The sequence below is a fragment of the Babylonia areolata genome, chromosome 18, assembly GCF_041734735.1.
Source record: "Babylonia areolata isolate BAREFJ2019XMU chromosome 18, ASM4173473v1, whole genome shotgun sequence".
Lineage (NCBI taxonomy): Eukaryota > Metazoa > Mollusca > Gastropoda > Neogastropoda > Buccinidae > Babylonia > Babylonia areolata.
This window is the reverse complement of record NC_134893.1, coordinates 17117046-17140352: the sequence shown is the minus strand read 5'-3', so window position 1 is coordinate 17140352 and position 23307 is coordinate 17117046. Positions and strand designations below refer to the sequence as shown.

Here is a 23307-nt window from a genome sequence, read left to right as displayed (position 1 = left end):
CCTTCTTCTTCTTCTGCGTTCACTTGTATGCACACGAGTGGGCTTTTACGTGTATGACCGTTTTTACCCCGCCATGTAGGCAGCCATACTCCGTTTTCAGGGGGGTGTATGCTGGGTATGTTCTTGTTTCCATAACCCACCGAACGCTGACATGGATTACAGGATCTTTAACGTGCGTATTTGATCTTCTGCTTGCACATACACACGAAGGGGGTTCAGGCACTAGCAGGTCTGCACATACGCCGTCACCGTGATTCGAACCCGGGACCCTCAGATTGACAGTCCAACGCTTTAACCACTCGGCTATTGCGCCCGTCCATATATGTATCCATATTGTGTGTTTATGGGTGAGAGTGAGAAAGGAGGGGGACTGATGAAGGGGGAGGGGGTTAAGGAGGGGGGCATAAGAGTGGGGGGGGGGGGGGGGATAGACTTGACGTAAGCAGGGAGCTGATAGCCCCGCAGCAATAATTACAGATAGCAAGGTGCTGGGTATCATCTCATTGCCCTCTCTGCCCTCTTGTTGTTTTCCGCTGCTGTCTCTTTGGTGTCATCAGCAGAAATGTGTGACCAAGAATCTAGGCCCCGGTTCTCCTCCCGGACTTGCACTGTCAGGTGGAGTTGAAAGAAGGAGACTGCTACATCATCACTGGTGGCCAGACTGATCCAATGAAATGAACTGCAGTAGTACACACAGACACTCACAAACACACACAGACACACACACACACACACACTCACACACACACATTATTAACTCAGTACGGCCAGTCCTCTCTTCTACTCTACACAGACCCCTCTGATGTCCAGTGGGTGTCTGAATGACCCAACCTTTAGCTTCAGTCATCAGATTTGTGGTATTCTTTGTCAACATTCACGTCTTCAGTATAAGAGCCTTCCGCTTGCAATATTTTGATGATGGTAATTGGGGTGAAACGCTGTTAACGTCGTCTCTTTCGCCGTTCATATGGAAAGAGTTAAAGGATGGCTGTAAAGATTAAGGAACCTTTATTTTTGCAACCATATGAAATTTTGTTTGTTATTGTTTGGCAGTCACAACCTGTCAGACTAGAACTGTTTTTGTGATTGGAAAAGAAACAACATAATGCCTGAATACAATACAATTCAGTAAATTATACCAAATAGTCAAATGAGTCTTAGCAAACCACAACAGAAAAGTCCATGAATTTGTCAGTCGGTCAGTCCAGCAGTTCATTTATTATTTACCTCATCAGCAAACGAATATGACAGCGTAAAGTTACAATCTTCAGCTTGGTGAAGATGTTTCCTGTCAAGGAAGAAGATGGACCATGTATGGAAAATGCAAATAAATCTCACCAACCACAGTGAAAAAAATTAAATAGATAAATAAATAAATGATAAAAGTGAGTCAGTTTTGATGTAACTGATCTCACCTACCAATCAACCAGTAGCATACAGCCAACCAAGCCTGATAAATAGTTAAAAACCCAGTCTGTCAATGAGTCAGTCAGTTTTGATTTTAAAGATCTCACCAACCAACCAACACCAAACAGCCAACCCAAGTCTGATAAACAGACAAATGTCTGTGAGTCAGTCATTTTTGATGTAACTCTCACCTACCAACCAGCCAACCAACCAAACAGCCAACCCAAGTCTGATAAACAGACAAATGTCTGTGAGTCAGTCATTTTTGATGTAACTCTCACCTACCTACCAACCAACCAACCAAACAGCCAACCCAAGTCTGATAAACAGACAAATGTGTGAGTCAGTCATTTTTTATGTAACTCTCACCTACCTACCTACCAACCAGCCAACCAAAGCCAACCCAAGTCTGATAAACAGACAAATGTCTGTGAGTCAGTCATTTTTGATGTAACTCTCACCTACCTACCAACCAACCAACCAACTCCAAGTCTGATACAAAGATAAAAAATAAAAAAAAGTCTGTCAATCAGTCACTCAGTTTTCATTGAATTGATTTCACCTACCAACCAACCAGCCAAGCAAGTAACGGAGGTGGGGGGGGGGGGGGTAGGATTCAGGACCTATCAGTCAGCAGGTAGAGAGAAAGCAAGCAGGGTACATTTTACGCAGTCCAGACACCCCCACCCCACCCCTTTGACCCCCATAACCCCTCCTCTTGCCAGGTGGTAATGGGAGGACCACCCGGTGTGCTGACAGGAGCCTCTGGACAGGGGGCACCAGCACCAACAGGCCTCCAGAGAGGCATCTTATCTCCACCCCAGCCCCCAATCCCCCCCAGCCACACCCCTTCCCACCCACCCAACCTCCCAGCATGCCCTCCTCCCTGATACCTGGCTTCCTGTCAGCTGTTCTCACCTTAATGGCCTTAATTTTCATCTTCCTCACCCCATCATCGTCATCATCATCATCATCATCATCACCATCACCATCACTCCCCACCCACACACCTTCTGTTTCCCTCCTCTCCCCCCCCCCTCTGCCCCCACCCTCCCCTTTTCCTCCTTTTGGATAAAGATAAAGGTCTTTATCTACCGAACACCAAGCAAGTATCCAGCAGTGCCACTAGAAACACAGAGATATTTTGACGTGCAATGTAAATAGTGATCTCCAGCTTTTTTTTGCTTTTTTTTTTTTTTTAATTTATGTTATATACAAGGAATTTTATACACGTCTTTTTCTTCTTTAAAGTGAAATTAAAAAAATATAAAAAAAGGTTTATATCATATCTTGCTCAGGGATATCAGGAATTTTAGGGTCCAATCTGCTCTCTTATCTGATTTTGTCTTGTTTCCATGTGTGTGTTGTTGTTGTTCTCAGTTGTTCAGTTTCAGTTTCTCAAGGAGGCGTCAGTGCATTTGGACATATCTGTATATATATGCTACAGCAGCCTAACAGCAGCATAATCCAACACGATGGTGAAGTCTTTCGTGCATATGTATTTATGTTTCTGTGTACCAGTCAGAATCATAGAGCAGTCTGTCACAGATAGCTGGGAATCGAACAGCAGTCTGAACACAGTTTGCTGGGAATCATAAAGCAGCCTGAACACAGATATACTGGGAATCATAGAGCAGTCTGAACACAGATTGCTGGGAATCATAGAGCAGTCTGAACACAGATATATTGGGAATCATAGAGCAGTCTATCACAGATTGCTGGCAGTCATAGAGCAGTCTCAACACAGATATATTGGAAATCGTAGAGCAGTCTGAACACAGTTTGGTGGGAATCATAGAGCAATCTGAACACAGATTGCTGGGAATCATAGAGCAGTCTGAACACAGATATATTGGGAATCATAGAGCAGTCTGAACACAGATTGCTGGGAATCATAGAGCAGTCTGGACACAGTTTGGTGGCAATCATAAAGCAGTCTGAACACAGATATATTGGGAATCATAGAGCAGTCTGAACACAGATATATTGGGAATCATAGAGCAGCATATCACAGATTGCTGGGAATCGTAGAGCAGTCTGAACACAGTTTGCTGGGAATCATAGAGCAGTCTGAACACAGATATATTGGGAATCGTAGAGCAGTCTGAACACAGTTTGGTGGGAATCATAGAGCAATCTGAACACAGATTGCTGGGAATCATAGAGCAGTCTGAACACAGATATATTGGGAATCATAGAGCAGTCTATCACAGATTGCTGGCAATCATAGAGCAGTCTGAACACAGATATACTGGGAATCATAGAGCAGTCTGAACACAGTTTGGTGGGAATCATAGAGCAGTCTGGACACAGTTTGGTGGGAATCATAGAGCAATCTGAACACATATTGCTGGGAATCATAGAGCAGTCTGAACACAGATATATTGGGAATCATAGAGCAGTCTGAACACAGATATATTGGGAATCATAAGCAGTCTATCACAGATTGCTGGGAATCATAGAGCAGTCTGAACACAGATTGCTGGCAGTCATAGAGCAGTCTGAACACAGATATATTGGGAATCATAGAGCAGTCTGAACACAGATATATTGGGAATCATAGAGCAGTCTGAACACAGATATATTGGGAATCATAGAGCAGTCTGAACACAGATATATTGGGAATCATAGAGCAGTCTGAACACAGATATATTGGGAATCACAGAGCAGCCTGAACACAGATATATTGGGAATCATAGAGCAGTCTGAACACAGATTGCTGGGAATCGTTTTACAGCCTTAAAACACATTGAATATCACTCTTACCTTGTGTTCAAATCTCCCGTCCCCCAACCCCTTGTTCTTTTATTGAATTGATAGGGATTTGGGACAGTCAAATGTAAAACAGTGTGTTGGAATAATGCTGGAGAAATTACATATTACTTCTTTTTTTTTTCTTTTCTTTTTTTAACATGACTTGGCAATAAGCCTTCAGGTGTAATTTGTAAATGATAATTTCTTTATTTCGCGGATAAGATTGTCTGTACATGTATAGGTGCTTGTGTGTGTGTGTGTGTGGGGGGGGGGGGGGGGGAGGGGGGGGGGGTAATTGTTTCTTATCAGTATTTTTTTCCCCTTGACCTCCCTTCCCTTCCCCTCCCTCTCCCTCACCAACCCCCCTCCCCCACCTCCTCCTTCTCTTCCAGCTGAAATTGATTAATCATGCTTTCCTATCAAAAGGAACTTCTGAGGGGCACAGCACCTTCATTGATAGCATTTTTCTTTCTTTCTTTCTTTCTTTTTTCCTCATCCTCTTCATTCCTTTTTCCTCCCCCCACACAGGTTCTCAGACATGCAAGATAAAATGTTGATCAAAGTAAATGGCCAGGGTCAGTACCGGAAGGCCCCTCTTACTGTTGGAATTTTGACGTACACAGTACTCCTGCTCTCTCTCTCTCTCTCTCTCTCTCTCTCTCTCTCTCTCTCTCTCTCTCTCTCTCTCTCTCTCTCTCTCTCTCTCTCTCTCTTTATCTATCTGTCTGATTGTCGGTCGGTCGGTCTGTATGTCTCTCTTTTTCTCTGTGTATAGATCTATATATCAATCTTTGGATATTGATATATATATATATATAGAGAGAGAGAGAGAGAGATACATAGATAGATACGTGTGTGTGTGTTTGTCTGTCTGTCTGTCTGTCTGTTCTGAGTGTCTCTCTTCAGTTCTTTGTCCCTATTTTTCTGAAGTTATATTTTTTATTGAAAAGAGGATGAGAAATTGAATCTATATAGATACATAGATAGAGAGGGGGGATCTTTTTTTTTTTCTTTTTTCCTTTTTTTTTCTTTGTTTTCTTTTAGGCAGGGCCTGTGTAAACCGGAAATGCTCTTTATTGCTGACATTCACATTCACATTATACTGAATATGTCAGCTCACATGGCTATGGATTTTAGGGAGGTGGGGTGGGGGGGATTTGGCATATCTTGCTGTTATTAACCCTTTGGATTGTGTGCTGCGGAACTGCACTCCACTGCACTTCACTGCACTCCACTGCGCTGTGTGTCAGGAAAAATAGTATTCCCAGAGGTGTGTGTAGAGGGTGAGGTGGAAACAATGCAAAAGTCATTGACAGGAACTTGGAAACATTTGCGTGTGTGTCTGTCTGCGTTGTTTGTGTGTCAGCATGCGTGCATGCATGCGTGCGTGTGTGTGCGTGTGTGTGTGTGTGTGTGTGTGAGTGAGTCTGTGTGTATCTGTGTGTGCGTGTGTGAGAGAGTGTGTGTGTTTATTTCTCTGTGTGTGCTTTTAAGTTGACTTTTTTTTTTCTCAGTAAAAATACAATGTGCAAAAACTGTACTTGTCATTATTATACTGTCAAGAACCTCAGAGATGAACAAACAAATGAATATAAAACATGTATACTTAATACAAAAAACAATGTGAACTGATGATAAGCAGAGAATGAAGTTCTGAACTCTCTCTCTTTCTGTCTCTCTGTCTCTGTCTCTCTCTCTCTCTCTCTCTCACACACACACACACACACACACACACACACACACACACACTTGGACAAACTAAAAAAATAAATAAATAAATAAAAGAATAGAAAGAAGCATTGGATGTCCAGGACAACAAATGGATGATAATATGTGGGGCGATGAAATGTCATGGGCAGGGGAAGTGGGGAGATGATTGCAGCTGATAATAGTAATAATAATGATAATGATAATAAAAAATAATAATAATAAAAAGAGACAAAGGTTATGGGACATCACATAGCAGGCCTCAATTGTTTCAGTGCCAGATAGATGCCTACAATATGCAGTGGAGAGTAAAAGTGTGTGATTGTGTGTGTGTTAGATTGTGGGTATGGGAGATGGTGTGTTTGTGTGTGTGTGTGTGTGTGTGTTACTGTGCGTGTGTGTGTGTGTGTGTGTGGAGGGGTGTTTGTTTGTGTGTGTGTGTGCGACTATACTTCTTTGTGCTTGCATGTGGGCGCATGAGCATGTGTGTGTTTAGCAGGGGAAGATAAACTTATGAAAATCAAGAAAGGAAGAGCAGCATGGGTTGGACAAGTGAAGCAACCAAAAAAAAGTCCCCCCGCCCCACCCCAAAAAAAAAAAATGCCAGGAAATCATCCAGAGTCTCTGCCTGTGACCACCAACAAAAATTACTTCCGCCCCCCCCCCCCCCCCCCCACACACACACACACACACACACACACTCTCCTCCACCCACCTGACCTCAAAATTCCCCCCCAAATTACTCCCCCCCCCCCCCCCCCCCTTTTTCATAATGCACAGTGCCGCTCCATCAGTTATATTATACATAATGTAGCAGTCCCCCCTGAAGGTCATCAGCAGGGAGCATCATTCTTCAGTCCAGGGTTCCCAAGTCACAGGCAGCTCAGTGTTCCCAAAGCGCTCCTGTTTTTTTTGTTAACCCCCCTTTTCCTCCGTGTGCCCAGCCATGAGGCTCTGTTTCTGTTGATGCTGTAATAATCCCCCATCTGCTGAGTGCGCAGTGATGAGCTCTGTTGGTGTTATTAACCCCTTGTACTGAGTGCGCAGTGATGAGCTCTGTTGGTGTTATTAACCCCTTGTACTGAGTGCGCAGTGATGAGCTCTGTTGGTGTTATTAACCCCTTGTGCTGAGTGCGCAGTGGAGAGCTCTGTTGGTGTTATTAACCCCTTGTACTGAGGGCGCAGTGATGAGCTCTGTTGGTGTTATTAACCCCTTGTACTGAGTGCGCAGTGATGAGCTCTGTTGGTGTTATTAACCCTTTGTACTGAGTGCGCAGTGGTGAGCTCTGTTGGTGTTATTAACCCCTTGTACTGAGTGCGCAGTGGTGAGCTCTGTTGGTGTTATTAACCCCTTGTACTGAGTGCGCAGTGATGAGCTCTGTTGGTGTTATTAACCCCTTGTACTGAGTGCGCAGTGATGAGCTCTGTTGGTGTTATTAACCCCTTGTACTGAGTGCGCAGTGATGAGCTCTGTTGGTGTTATTAACCCCTTGTACTGAGTGCGCAGTGGTGAGCTGTGTTGGTGTTATTAACCCCTTGTACTGAGTGCGCAGTGATGAGCTCTGTTGGTGTTATTAACCCCTTGTACTGAGTGCGCAGTGATGAGCTCTGTTTGGTGTTATTAACCCCTTGTACTGAGTGCGCAGTGATGAGCTCTGTTGGTGTTATTAACCCCTTGTACTGAGTGCGCAGTGGTGAGCTCTGTTGGTGTTATTAACCCCTTGTACTGAGTGCGCAGTGATGAGCTCTGTTGGTGTTATTAACCCCTTGTACTGAGTGCGCAGTGATGAGCTCTGTTGGTGTTATTAACCCCTTGTACTGAGTGCGCAATGATGAGCTCTGTTGGTGTTATTAACCCCTTGTACTGAGTGCGCAGTGGTGAGCTCTGTTGGTGTTATTAACCCCTTGTACTGAGTGCGCAGTGATGAGCTCTGTTGGTGTTATTAACCCCTTGTACTGAGTGCGCAGTGGTGAGCTCTGTTGGTGTTATTAACCCCTTGTACTGAGTGCGCAGTGATGAGCTCTGTTGGTGTTATTAACCCCTTGTACTGAGTGCGCAGTGATGAGCTCTGTTGGTGTTATTAACCCCTTGTACTGAGTGCGCAGTGATGAGCTCTGTTGGTGTTATTAACCCCTTGTACTGAGTGCGCAGTGGTGAGCTCTGGTGGTGTTATTAACCCCTTGTACTGAGTGCGCGGTGACGAGCTCTGTTGCTGTTGGTGTTATTAACCCCTTGTGCTGAGTGCGCAGTGATGAGCTCTGTTGGTGTTATTAACCCCATGTGCTGCGAGCACAATCGTGAGCTTACATGTTATCAGCCGCTTTTTGGTGTGTTCACACAGCGATGAGCTCCAGTACTATCAGCCATGTTTTGTTGGGACATGTCAGTGTTTACAACAAAAACATGTGAAACAGAGGCAGAGTTTGAGAAAAAAAAAAACAACTACGTGGTGATGAGATCTAGCATTGTGATGTGATTTTCGGAAGATATGCTGAAAGGGGCATAAGATGTTCATGCTTCTGCTGTTGGTGGTGTAAAAGGAAATTGGTTTATCTCCCTTACAAATAGAAGAAAATGGGTTTCAGATTAAATGATTACCTAGACTTGTGTCAAAGGTTTGTTGCTGCTGTCTCTGTCATTGTTTATTTCGTGTAGTTGTTGTTCAGTGACAGTGATTTAGATGGCCAGTGTGTGTGCTTGTGTGTGTGTGTGTGTGCATGTGTTTTGTGTGTGTGTGTGTGTGTGTGTGCACGCGCGTGTGTGCATGCATGCCACATTGTAAGCATGTTGCACATGTTTGAAGTTTAGCTATGGTGAACCTTCTCATCCTAGAAGCAACTGTGTACATCTTTTTTTTTTTTTTTTTCTTTTCTTTTTTTTTTCTTTTTTTTTAAATCTGAAAGACCACTTATGAACTACTTTCCCTCCCACCTACACCCACATCTTCCCTTCCCTACTCCCTTCTTCCCTGTTGTGACCTGAATGTGGTCAGATTATCCTTACCCCAGGGTTCCAACCCTTGTCTAATCGGTGATGTGACCTGAATATGCCCAGATTATCCTTACCCCAGGGTTCCAACCCTTGTATAATTTTTATTGTGACCTGAATGTGGCCAGATTATCCTTACCCCAGTGTTCCAACCCTTGTATAATTTTTATTGTGACCTGAATGTGGTCAGATTATCCTTGCCCCAGTGTTCCAACCCTTGTATAATTTTTATTGTGAGCTGAATGTGGCCAGATTATCCTTACCCCAGTGTTCCAACCCTTGTATAATTTTTATTGTGACCTGAATGTTGCCAGATTATCCTTACCCCACTGTTCCAACCCATGTATAATTGATGTGACCTGAATATGCCCAGATTATCCTTACCCCAGTGTTTCAACCCTTGTATAATCGGTGATGTGACCTGAATGTGGCCAGATTATCCTTACCCCAGGGTTCCAACCCTTGTATAATTTTTATTGCGACCTGAATGTGGCCAGATTATCCTTACCCCAGGGTTCCAACCCTTGTATAATTTTTATTCTGACCTGAATGTGGTCAGATTATCCTTACCCCACTGTTCCAACCCATGTATAATTGGTGATGTGACCTGAATATGCCCAGATTATCCTTACCCCAGTGTTCCAACCCATGTATAATCGGTGATGTGACCTGAATGTGCCCAGATTATCCTTACCCCAGGGTTCCAACCCTTGTATAATTTTTATTGTGACCTGAATATGGTCAGATTATCCTTACCCCAGGGTTCCAACCCTTGTATAATTTTTATTCTGACCTGAATGTGGTCAGATTATCCTTACCCCACTGTTCCAACCCTTGTATAATCGGTGATGTGACCTGAATGTGGCCAGATTATCCTTACCCCAGGGTTCCAACCCTTGTATAATTTTTATTGTGACCTGAATGTGGTCAGATTATCCTTACCCCAGGGTTCCAACCCTTGTATAATTTTTATTCTGACCTGAATGTGGTCAGATTATCCTTACCCCACTGTTCCAACCCTTGTCTAATCGGTGATGTGACCTGAATATGCCCAGATTATCCTTACCCCAGGGTTCCAACCCTTGTATAATTTTTATTGTGACCTGAATGTGGCCAGATTATCCTTACCCCAGTGTTCCAACCCTTGTATGATTTTTATTGTGACCTGAATGTGGCCAGATTATCCTTACCCCAGTGTTCCAACCCTTGTATAATTTTTATTGTGACCTGAATGTGGTCAGATTATCCTTACCCCAGTGTTCCAACCCTTGTATAATCGGTGCTATGACCTTACTGTGCCCAGATTACCAGTACCCAGTGAGGCTGGTGAAGGCCCCCTCGGGGAGCCGGCTGCCCCAGGAGGAAGGGGTGAAGCTGGTGATCCATGGCACCCAGCTGTGCCTGTCGGCCCACACACCCCCCCGCATCCTGCAGTGCTGGAACATCGCTGACCTGCGCCGCTACGGGGTGGTGGATGGCATGTTCTGCTTTGATGGGGGCTCCAGGTGTGGCAAAGGTATGGTTCTGTGTGTGTATGTGTGTGTGTGTGTGTGTGTTTTCTGACAGCAGATAAGGTGTAGGGTTACTCTTAAAAGAGTTCAGTTTCTATGTGAGTGTGTGTATGCACGTGTGTGCGTGCATGCGTTCGTGCGCGTGTGTGTGTATGTGTGCATGCGTGCATGGATGCTAAGAAGTCACAAAGGGTATTGGTTTGAGTTTGGCCACTGCAGAAGTTTTATCTGACTGTCTGTCTGTCTGTCTCTCTGTGTCTCTCTCTCCATATATATATAGATATATATATATATAGATATATAGATACTAAGATAGATAGATATATATCTATTTATCCAGTTTGCATGCTTATTATGCATAAATACGATGTTTGTCATATTGTTTTGTTGTTGTGTTATGATAGATTTAACACCCCCATGTGTATATTTCATTTTCTGTCTCTCGCAAACATACATGTAAAAAGAAATTTAACAGTAACATCTTATCTGCTGCAGGGGTCCGTTCCAGTAATCCACACCAGCTTTTATCTGCAGTTAAGATTTACTTATTTATTTATTCATTTTTTCAATTTTCCCTCTTTTTTTTTTTTTTTTTTTTTATTATTGTTCTTTAGATATCCCTGCTTTCCCATGTCCATGTGTTCATGAATGTGAACACGGTTTTATCTGTTGCGTTTTATGAGAGAGAGAAAACACCATGTATGGAGAGACCAATAGAAAGATTTAAGTTTGCTGTCTAGGTTTTTTTCTGTTTTTGATTTGTTTTTACTTTCTGATTTTATGAAAGCATTTTTTCCCCCTCTCTGTTCTTGTACAGCTTCCAACTTTTTTCTTCTTCTTCTTTTTTTTTTTTTTTAACAAACTTAATAGAATCAACTGTCAGGAGTGAAACAAATCTTAAGTTAAACTCTTTTTTTTTTTTCAAGTTCAAGAATTTCACTGCTTACAGAGTTGATAGTATCTGTCTGTAGACAGATCTTTTTTTTCTTTTTTCTTTTTTTTACCCCATCTTCACCACCCTCCCTCTCCTCCTCCACTTTTTTCCCACCAATTGTGTTTTGGGGTTTTACTTTCTTTCTCTCTGTCTTTCTTTCTTTCTTTCTTTTTCTCCTCATCTGTGTTTGGGGCTGTTGTTGTAACTATGTTGAAAGCATCAGCAGGATCTTTTGGAGTTTAGGGTGTTGTGTTGAGTCTGTTGAAGTAAGTTGAAATCACCACTGGGATCTTTTTTTTGTGGGGGGGGTGTTTGTGTTTAGGTGCAGGGGTGCACGCCATGCAGACCGACCAGGCAGATGAGATCGTGGAGATTTTGCGTGTCAACAGTCTGGGGAAGCCGTCAAGAGCCGCCTCCACCTTCAGAAGTATGTGGGTGTGTGGGGGGAGCTGGGGGAGGGGTTTGTGTTGGTGTTTGTGTCTGTGTGTATGTGTGTGTGTTGTTTGGTTTGACGTCTGTTCACATTTTGCGATTTCAGATTAGTGTATGTGTGTGTGTGTGCGTATGGACGTGTGTGTATCTGTGCATCTGTTTGTGTGTGTATATATGTGTGTCTGTGGAATGGGAAGTTTGGGTTTTCTCTTCTCTCTGTATGTGTGTGTGTGCGCGCGCGCGTGTATGTGTGTGTGTGTGTGTGTGTGTGTTTCTCTTTTTTGTGTGTTTGATGGTCTGTTGCCATCAGATCTATCTGTGATGTTATTCCTCTTATTGTTGCGGTTATTTGCCTGAACCACAAGCTTCAAGTCTTAGACATGTTGGCATTGGTTATTAACCTCACAAACCAGGGAGTATATGTGATACTGGCTTGAAAGAGAGAAATTAGAGTGATAAGTCTTTTGAATATATTTTTGTGTTGTTTGATTTTACTTCTCTAGAAATTTGAATCTTTGAATGTATTCAGCCCAGCCCCGTAGCCCCATACTTTTTCCTTTTTGTCTAATAAGAAAAAATGTTTGGGTTTTTGTTGTTGTTTCCTGGTTCTTGATGGTTGTTTTGGGGGGGGTTGGAGGATAGGGGTTGGGGGTGTTGTTTGTTGTTTTTTAGCTGGATGATTTTAAGTACATGTAAATCAAATCCTTTTTGTTTCATCCCCTGAGAATGTTAGAATGTTCCTAAACCAGTCGTGCAGCTTTTGTTTTTGTTTTTTTGATGGTGTTATTTGTTTCAGGTAAAACGACACATGTGAAAATTGTCTAGTGGGTGGTATTTTCACTTGGTTGTTATGAGATAATTTGCGTACATATAACATAGAAATAATCAAGATGTGAATGTCATATGGAGGTATTTGTTGTCTCATATGCTGGTATGTGATTTACTAGCAGAGATACAGAAAAATAATCTAGATGTTCATTATTGCTGTAAAAAAAATTGTTTCAAATATTTATGATTTTACAGAAGAAGACGATTGTCAGTAGAAAAGAAAGTGATTTGAATTATTTTTAATGTTTATTCTTAGTGAATATTCCGAGTTAGAAATGATGTAAAGAAATGCTGTACTTGGAAAACTGTGTTTTGATCATTGCTTTCAAGAATATGAAGCAATCAGATATTAAGAGGAGGAAGTGAGCATACTTTTGAAGAATTAGACTATGAGAATACTAAAAGTAAAAAGCTTCGAATATTGTTTTGATAAAAGATGTGTGGTGTGTATGAGGTTTCATGTGTGAGAGAGAGAGAGATTTCCATATTGCGTGTAAAGTGTGTCTGTGCTTGTCTGTGTCTGTGTTTGAATCTCTGTGTGTCTCTCTGTGTGTATGCGTAATTTCCACATCTTTTTTTTTTTTTAACACAGCCTTTCATCTTGACTGTATAGAGTGAGACTGGTTTTTTTTTATTAAAAAAAAAAAAAAGTGGGGGAAACAGAAGAGACAGAAGGAAAGATGGAACTGGAACTTGTGTACACAAGGGGAAAAACCACTGTTCTTGGTATCACTTTAATCCATGGCAGCATCAATTGTTTGGCTTTGTTTGTTTGTTTTTTTTCTTCCTCTGAGCCAACTCCACACATGTTGAAAGAACAAGAGGGCAGAGAGACTGGGGAAGTTGGCAGGGAGGGGTGGTGGGGTGGGTAGGAGGGAGGGTGTGATTTTTGGCACAGTAAAAGGGGTTCAGAGTCACATGAATCACATGATTGACAGAGTAAAAAGGGTGAATGATAACAGGGCTCTGATTGTGCATATAGTAGAATAGGATGATAATCATGGTAAAAGGAGTTGATACTAACCAGCGCATAATTTTTGCACAGCAAAAGCTGTTAATGATAACAGAGTGCAGGGGTTGGTACACTAAAAGAGTTCAGTGGCATTGACTGGCACAGTAAAAGATATAATGATAACATGGCTCCTGATTCGTACTGCATCAGTTTCAGTTTGAGTAACTTTGAGTAACTGAACTGAATTGTACTGTAAGGTTAATGATAACAGAGCTTTTGATTACGCATATAGTGAAAGAGGCTAAAAATAGCAGAGCTCATGAAGCCACACACAGTAAAAGGGGTCAATAATACTGGAGCTCATGATTGCCGGACACAGTTGAAGGGGTTAGTAACCAGAGCTCACGATTGCCGCACACAGTTAAAGGGGTTAACAGTACTAGAGCCTATGACTGCCGCACACAGTTAAAGGGGTTAACAGTACTAGAGCCTATGATTGCCGCACACACAGTCACCCTGTCAGTGGTCCTGAAACCTGGTTTTGCTGTGGGGACACTGCACTGCTGAACAAAATTAATCCCCGACAGTTTCCATTTTTGACGGTTGTGGGATAGGGCCTGAGCTTTGGCAAAGCTCCTCATAGTCCAGACAGTGATGATGTCTGCACACTTCTTTGGCTGGTTGCCTCGTTTCCTTTTCCCCTGCTCCGTTCCCTGAAGGATGGCCTCCTTGGGAGAGCCCAGGAGATCTTGTCACGAAGCCATACCCTCTCATTTTCCTTTGGTTAACCCACTTTTATTGTGTGCATTCTCAAAAAAGGGATGAGGAAAATGCACACAGTTAAAGGGGTTAATGATATGACGTTTTTTCCCTGTAGCTGCAGGGAGTTATCAGGGAATTAGATCCCGGCAGCATCACACTGTTTGGCTTTCAGTTCCTCTGCTGAGCCAGCTCCGCACATGTTGAAAGATTACAGAGAGAGATGGATTTGGGAGGCTTGGGGGAGTTGAAAGGGTGGGGGGGTGGGGAGGGTAAAACAACTTGTGATCATACGAGAAGGGCGTGCCAGTGCCTGTGTCAGTCAGTTATACAAATATCAAAGAGGGGGAAATGGGGGGATTTGGGGGTGGGGGGTTGTGTAGGATGTGAAAGAAAAATGTCACACTTTGTTGTAATGTGTGTGTGTGAGAGAGTGTTCAGAAGTGATAACAATGTAACAAAAGCTGTCTTGTCTGAAACATTGATGTTTATTCCTCTCTGTCTTTCTGTCTCTGTCTCTCTCTGTCTGTCTCTTTCTCTCTCTCTCTCTCTCTCTCTCTCTCTCTCTCTCTCTCTCTCTCTCTCTCTCTCTCTCTCTCTTCACTCTTTTGCAAAGCCGGGGCAGATATAGTGTATGCCTGACAGCACACAATTGTGATTTGTTTACCTCTTGAAATAAGCAAAGAACCATCTGTCTTTTTGTGTTTGTGTGTGTCTGTTTATCAGTGTTAATTCTGGCTGTTCTTTTTTCCCCAAAGAAGTCGATTGTTGTTTGGCCAGAGATGACATCATATGCACGCGTGCGCACACACACACACACACACACAGAAGCAAGCCGCATGCGCTTTGGAACTTAAGATGAATTATGTAACTGTGTCATTCTGCCAGAAGAGATCCACGTTTTGTCTGTTGTGAAGAAGCTTTGTGATGAACACAAGTGAATGCAGTAACGTAAAGAAAGATGAAGCAAAGGATCAGGCAACTAAAGAAAGAAGTAGTGTGTGTGCATGTGTGTGTGGTGTGTGTGTGTGTGTGAGAGAGAGAGAGAGAGACATTCAGAGATATGAGTTCCATAGTGGCGGGTAACTAGAGGTGGTGTGGCCGCCTTGCTGTGTTGGTCCCCCAGGCTCACAGCTGCTAGATTACAGCCAGGCCACAGGGGACTGCCCGCCCTCGCTCCAGGACAACCCTGCAGGAACCCCAGGCTCCGAGTCCGGGGCCAGTGCCCTTGGGGAGAACGTGTCCTCCCCCATGCTCATGTGCTGCCAGGGCCTGCCTGCCGGGGACAAGCAGGGCTGCTGCAAAAGACATTCTGTCAGCATTACAGAGTTCCACCGCAACAGCGCTTTTATGTTCCCGGAAAAGTTTCGCCTGATGCCCATGGAGAAGCAGGAGCACCAACACCAGACGGCCGTGTGCGACGCGACACCTAAGTATGGCCACAGAGCAGGCAACGCTTCGTGTTCCAACTGTCTGGAAGCCGTCAGCTTTCCAGAGAAAGCGGTGGAGGGGGTGTCTGCAGCCGGCAGCGACTGGGCAGCATCAGGAAGGATGATGAGCTCTGTGCAGTCGTCCAGGGTGCTGTGCCCACTGATGGTGAATGGCAGAGGCCGGGGGTGTCCCGGGAGGGAGTCAGGTGATGCTCTGGTGGTGATGGTGCCGCCTGCGCAGACCCGGCGAGTGAACTCTGTGGCGGGCATGCCCCGCAGTCTGGACACCACAGTGTTCGACTCCATGATCAGCGCCCACGTGGACATCACCAAGCGCAAAGAGGCGCTGCAGAGTCTGCACACCCAGGAGACCCACCTGCAGCAGGAGATGGACCTTCTGGACCAGATGCTTCAGAGCTGTCATCCTGCCGACAGCGAGGCCCAGACACATGCAGAATCTGCAGAGCATCCTGCACAGCTCCACAGGGACGGCATCTCCACGCTGGAACCGCCCGTCAGGAGCACCATCCCTGTGGATGTCAGTCGCAAATCCTCCAGCCTTCCTCCCAAAATCTCCGGAAAGAAAGAGTCAGGTGATGGATGTGTCTCCCTGTCCAAAAAGCTGAATGTTTTACCTGCAGCATCAGAACATGTGCATCAGAAAGAAAGCAGACCCTCTACCCGCTGTCACGTAAAGCCCCTGTACAGGCCTCATTCCAGTGCTCCACTTCCATACATCAACATGAGCAATGCAGCACAAATTGACAAAACAGTCGCTGCCATGTACAGAGGCAGAGATTCTGAAAGCGGCAGTGGTATACAACGGCCCCGGGCATTCCAGAACTGCTTGGGAGGCAGCCTTGCCAGTGGTGGGAACGCCGCAGGTGTCGCACCAGCCAGGTGCTCCAGTGAGACGCGTATGGTGCCTGAGAGGTTTCTGTCTCAGAGAAGCCACCTGCCCCCCCAGAAACCGCTTCCCCTGCCTCCCAGACATTACCTGGATGGGGATGAGGAGGAAGGACTGTGTATCTCTGTGGAGAAACTTGACGATGATGTCTTGCTGCCACCCCCGACAACACATGCTCCTCCTGTCCCATATCCACGTCAGATCACTATCCTACCCAGTACTGCTGCCTCTGCTCGCTTCTCTCCATGTCCATCCTTTCATGCTTCTGTGGCACCCCCACCACCAGCACGGGAGCCAATCTATGCCAACTCAGCCCCGCCCCTTCTCCCACCACGTAGTTACCGTGAATCACCACCGGCACTGCCACCAAAGGGACCAGGGCTGCTTCGCAGGGCCAGGATGCTGAGCTCTGGGTCAGGAAGTTCTGGCAGTAACAGGTTGCCACCGCCCGTTCCACTTCGGACACGCAGTCTCTCCGTTGGCTCAGAGGGCAAGTACAACGATTACGACAACCCGCCAGAGCCAGAGTTTGCATCTCCTCTGCCAGCAGAGACCAAGCGAGGTCCAGCTGAAGACACCTACTTGGCCATGGGCAGTCCTAACAACCCTTTCCGCAGGGACCCCGGCCAGAACAGGAAAGAAGGACAGAGCAGCAGACCCTCCAGCCTGTGTGTGACTGGCAGCCCCAAGCCCAGACACAAAAACCTGTCGTCTGCTGGTCCCCGTGGCAATGCCGATGTCCTGAGTGGCTACATGGATATGGCCAACATGTTTGTGCCAGAACCTAAACTCAGTCTGAACAGCAGCTGGGATAGTAATAAGTTCAGACAGGAAGCAGAGGAGCCAGCAGAGGTTCACATCGCTGAGCCCGTGCTGGTTTCCCACACTGCGCAGGCACTGCCTCCAGAAAGCAACTACATGGAGATGTCCGGGCTTCCGCCCCCAGCAAAGCGCAAAAGCGTTGTGTTGAAGAACCTGGAAGCACTGCAGACTTTCGTCAGCTCCACCAGTGCGGGAGAACCAGCACCCCGAACCAGAAGCAGATCCAACACACCCGTCCCTCCACCTGCTAAGTCCATGACTCCCACACCCACCAGCTCCAGGGAGAAGTGCAAAATCTACACCAGAACAGGTAGCTGCACCAGCCTTGCCAGTGAGGCATCTGAAAGTTTTGGGCTGTGGGCCAAGCAGCAGAGTGAAGCTAGTTATCAGGACTCGGACGGCCAGAGACCAGCCATTCCTTTCACCAATCTGAAGAACTTTGAGCAGAAACACACCAAGCCTTCCTACGTCAACACTTCACTCCAAGCTCCTGATGTGCCTTTACCGGAACCACCCAAGAAAGAAGAAGGCTTTTTTGCTCGTCTTATCCGCCGTAATTCCAAAGAGAAAAGTGCCTCTCAGAGCCAGGAGAACCTGAATGCTCAGAAGAACCGGACCAGTGTGTTTGAGCGCACCATGTCTGTACACATTCAGGGGCATGCCGGGGAAGAGAAATCCACCAGCAGGTTGAAACTAGGTCGCCGCCGATCAGCCAGCTTCCCAAACAGGCTCAGTTTCCAGGACACAACAGACACTGATGCTGGTGCCAGCAAAAAGGATGTGCCACCCCCTCTTCCTGATAAATCCAGCACCCCATCGAAAACTGGTTCTTCAACAAAAAGCGTTCCTGCAACAAAGCCTAATCCTAGGTTAACTAGTCCAGCATCAGTGTGCGAACCCTCAATGTTTCAGTTGGGCAGTCACTCCGACATATCTGATGTATCAGACAGGGCGCCGCTGTTGCAGCGAGCAAGGAGCAGCAGCAGGAATGACATGAGGGTGGTGACAGTGCTGCACGTGCAGCAAGAGCCAGTGGTATGCCCTGTGACCCGTGTGTGCACCAGCGGAACCCAATCTACAAACACTGCCAGCTGCTTCACCTCTGCCAAACTGGACAGTGTTCTGTTCCCTATAAGCAGCAAAAACCCATTCCCTTCGCACTGTTCCAGGTCTGACAGTTCGAAAACAGCAGCAGCAGACACTTCCAAGACTGATGATGAAAAGCTGATGGAATTGTTTGAGTGCAGCAAGGAGCAGTCGGTCACGTGTGATATCCAAGAAATCAAGTCCAAAATGATTCTGCCTCTGGGGCATCAGGTTGTGTGCCCAATGGAAGAAACAACAAAAGAAGCCAACGTTCGAGATGATGTTCCTCCTGTCATTCCACTGAAACGAAAACCATCACTTTTGACCCCTGTGTCGGAGGTCAGCAGTCCAGGGGCTTTATCCTTCACGACTCCATCCCCACCCACACCTCCACAACACTTTGCTTCAGCCTCACGCCAGGAAGAGTCCATTTACGTTGACATGAAGGGGCTGTTGCCGCGGCTCCCAAAATGTCCTGCAGAGGTTCCTGGAAGTTGTCCAAAGCCTCCAGAAAACCTTGCACAGCATCCCACAGCTCCTCCTCTCCAAGCTGCAAAAGGCGCTGCGCAGCTTCCACCGGTGTCGTCTTCTCCGCAAGTTCCAGAGCCTCCCCTTCCACCTGCTTCTTCTTCCCAGACACCATTGACAACTCCATGCTCCTGCGCTCAGGAGGCGGAGGGGTCTGGATCCACGCAGAGTGTCTCCGCTGCTGCCAAGGAGGATGAGGAGGGTTGTTGTGGTGCTGGCCAGGATGGCAGGGAGGACAGTGTGATGGTGACACGGCCCTGAGGGCTCTTGTCGAGATGATGGAAGTGAGGCACGGGGCGGTACGTGGCCGGACCTTGGTGGTCCTCAGCTTGGCATGCAATGTGGCCTTGACCTTCTACTGTGGCCTTGACCTGCTGTAGATGTTCTTTGACAGGTTCTCTCTCTCTCTTACCATGGTGATGACTTGGATGATTGTATCTTCCTTGCTTATGGAATCAGTGCCTTGTGTTCCTAAACTACTGACCAGTCACAGTTTATATTAATGGAAGATTTGAAAGTCCTCTGTTTTCCTTCTAGATAACTAGTCCGTAGCCTTGACCTCCTCTTTGTGCATTTGTGTGTCTGTTTGTGAATGCTGAGCTAGTATAGTGGATGGAGTAATCTGTTTGCATGGATGTTGATTTTTTACTTGTTTGCTCTAGTTCTTTCAAGTGAGCTCTCTTTAACGGAATGAACTATTCCTTTGTTTTTGTTTGAATTCTGTGCTGTGCTTTTTTACATTATCGGACAGTTTGGTGTTATGAAAATGAGTTAGGGGTGGGAAGGAGTGATGAATTTTTTTCATCCTAGAACATCTTTTGAAAAAAAAAAAAAAAAAGTTCTGGGGTAATCATTTGATAACTCCTCTTGATTTGAGATTGGGCAGAATGTGATTCTTTAATTCATGAAGAACACAAGTCATTTTCTCAGAATTCTTAAGAGAAAAAGAAGAAAAAAAAGGGGGGGAAAAAACCCTGAAAAATCAAAGGTGTAAATCGCTTGATGATATATTGCCTGACACAATCAGTTCTTTCTTTTGGTCAGAACATTTTATTGACATGATAACATTGTTCATTTCCTTTTTACCACCATAATATCAGTCATCATTCTTGTGCTGATGACACTCAACTCCAGAAGAGTGATACCCCTGAAAAATTGTTGTCGCTCTTGCAAGAAACATCAAACTGCTTCCTGGACATTCAAAACTGGATGACTCGAAATAAGTTACAATTAAACGCGGACAAAACTGAAGCAATGATCATAGGAACTAAACAAAAACTGTCTTCCATCACAATTGACACAATCAAACTTGGCAGTACATCCATCCCTCTTTCCACGTCAGTCAGGAACCTCAGTGTTGTCCTTGACAATACACTGTCCATGCAAAAATTTATCAGTCAGACATGTCAGTCCTGCTACTGTCAACTGTGGCACATCAGTGCCGTCCGGAAATATCTGTCCACTGACGCAACATTGAGACTTGTCGTTTCTCTCATTCTCTCTCGCCTTGACTACTGTAACTCTCTATTGTCTGGTTTGCCTGTTTCATCCATTCAGTCCCTTCAGCACATACAAAACTCTGCTGCTCGACTCGTCCTCAGAAAGAAAAGATCTGAGCACATCACTCCTATTTTGCAACATCTCCACTGGCTCCCTGTCTCACACCGAATAAAGTACAAGATCAGCACTCTATATTATAGATGTATTCACAAAACTGCCCCTTCCTATCTCTGTGGCTGCCTTCACCTCTACACTCCATCTCGCTCACTACGATCGGCTTCGGATCCACTCTGTTTACGCATACCCAGATTCAAACACTCGACTGTTGGCCACCATTCTTTCTCTGTCTCTGGACCTTGCGATTGGAATGAACTTCCTCTTTCACTTTGTCAAGTCTCCACTCTCAGCTCTTTCAAGTCTGGCCTTAAAACCCACCTCTTCCCAAAATAGCCTCCCTTGCCTGCCCTTCCTGTCTTCAGTTTCTACAGTTTTAGAGTTATGCATGTGTGTGAATGACTGGTGCGAAAGCGCTTTGGTTTGTCTCTCCACAAGATTCAGCGCTATATAAATACCATTATTATTATTATTATTTTCTTTCTTTTTCTTTTTTTTGTTCCTCTTCTGTCTAATTTATTATTGATTCCTTGTTGCTGCTGTTATGTTAGAATCTGCTCAGTTGCTTGCTCTGATTTTTTTTCTTCTTCTTTTTTCAGCAACATGTCCTTGATCAGGGCCATTTATTATGTTTCAAATTTATGGCAGTGTTAGCCTTCGTGGCTTTTATTAAAACATGTTTTACTGCTTTCTTTCTTGTCATCTCTATCTGCTGTTCATTCTTCCAGTTTCTTTCACTTGTATGTCAGAAAAGATGTCTAAAACTCTGTTGGCAAAAACAGCATGCTTTTTGTACCTTTTCCCTTCCCAGTTTCGACAACAGACCTGGTACTGCATGTGATTTAACTGAATTTAAGAGTGTTGTACTATCTAATGTTAGTGAAATGAAAAAAAAAATTCTTTTTTGTGCTCTGTTATAACTTGAAGATAAAAAAAATGATGATGTAAGCAGAAAGAAATAATGCAGGGTGCAAGGCATGTGTTGTTTTTAAGTGTTTTAAGCGCATGGGAACCCATTACTACAGCTTACTACTGTCAGAATCAGCATGCCTTCCTTTTCTTGTGAAAATTTGTTTGGCATTCTTTTTTTTACATGTTTTTAAGATAAGTTTTTGTGTCCCTCTTGCACACTTTTACATAAATGTACATATTCCTCTGCATGTGTTAGCGCACACACACATGCAGCACACACGCTCGCTCGCTCACACACACACACACACATTTACACTTTTACAGGTCCTGCTCTCCTCCAATGAATTGAACACATGTAAATCAGATATAAACCAGAAATCTTTTTTTTTTTCTTTAAATTTTAAACAAGCATGTTTTTGTTACCCTGAACAGTTTTGTTTGTGTATTTGATGTCTTCCTTCACACAAATAATGGTAAGCTTTTTAGTGATGGGTCAGCAGGATAAGCTTTTTAATGAAGGGTCAGCTTGCTGCTCCATCAACAAAGAAAACTGAACAAGTGACATGCCGTAACTTGCCCCCCCCCTCCCCCCAACCCTCACCCCTTATTCTCTCACATATGTCCCATTTTCTTTTCTTTCTTTTTTTTATCTGCACAGTATATACACATTTGCTGACCAATACATTTGTTTGAATTTTGGTTTAATCACAATTTTTCAGTGAGTATGAGAAGTTCACTTGATATTTTAGATCATACTGCTGGTGTCAACATGTGGAAAAGAATACTGGTAAACTTTTGTGCAGAGTGTTTTTGCGTATGTGAGTCTTGCTGATGCTGTGGGAGGGGGAGGGAGAGAAGAAAATAATGTCCTGTGTTAAGTTAAATCATTTTAGTTTCATTTGTTTTTGCTTGCATATAATATATTCAAAATTATTTTATTCGGGGTCCCAAGACTAATGGTCCCTTTTTGGGGAATAAGTTTCCAAACCTTTGACCCCAGTATCTAGTTGGGTGAGGTTTTTTGTTTTGTTTTGTTTTTTTCCTGGGGGCAGAAAGCAGTTTGGTTTTGTTTGTTTTTTGTTGTTGTTGTTTTTGTTTGTTTGTTTTTTGTTTTTCAAGCAGTCCCTCCCATCCCCCCCCCTCCCAGCCCCTCCCAACCTCCTGATATGTTTGTATTTCTTGTCATGCAAATGTGTGTTGTTGTTTTACAGTTTCATTCAGTAAAACTTGTTGCTGTCTCTCATGTGTGTCAGGAGTTCGGCTGCCACCCAGCTTCACCCTGGAACCACCCCCACCCCTTCCTGGTCTGTCCCCCACCCTCCCGGCCGACTTCGCCGCTCAACTGTCCCCCCACCCTGGAGGCGAGCCCCCCTGCCACTGCCACCTGTCGCAGCCATACTGCTCCTCCCCGCTCGCCGTCTCCGTGGAGTCCCTGGCCGGTTCCAGCGAGGACCTGGCCGAGCGCCTCTCTCTCTCCTCTCAGGGAAGCTACCAGAACGTCTGCAGTGCAGACCACGGCGCCCTCCGCTCCAGCCCCGCCTTCACTGTGCTGAGGCCTCGGTGGGGCCGCGACTACCAGGTGGTGGAGCGCAGACGTGTCGGGGGGGTGGGGAGCTGTTGTTCCTGTTCCACCACCCCAGTCACCACCACCCCCCATTCCCCCACCTACAGCAATGTGTTTTCCTTTGAGGCACCTTCTTTGTGGATTAAGAAGTCTCCTGGGTCGATCAGGGTC

At 45.0% G+C, this 23307-nt stretch overlaps 1 protein-coding gene across 1 annotated transcript in view; it reads left to right on the top strand.

The window, feature by feature from the left end:
* Positions 1–22963, top strand: part of LOC143291866 (uncharacterized) — a 64767-nt gene extending 41804 nt beyond the window's left edge. Inside the window, 4 exon segments of the mRNA XM_076601986.1 lie at positions 10161–10373; positions 11625–11729; positions 15400–19345; positions 22826–22963. Of these exon segments, the coding sequence (XP_076458101.1) occupies positions 10161–10373; positions 11625–11729; positions 15400–19307 (4226 nt within the window). The 3' untranslated portion in view covers positions 19308–19345; positions 22826–22963.
* Positions 22964–23307: the final 344 nt, after the last annotated feature.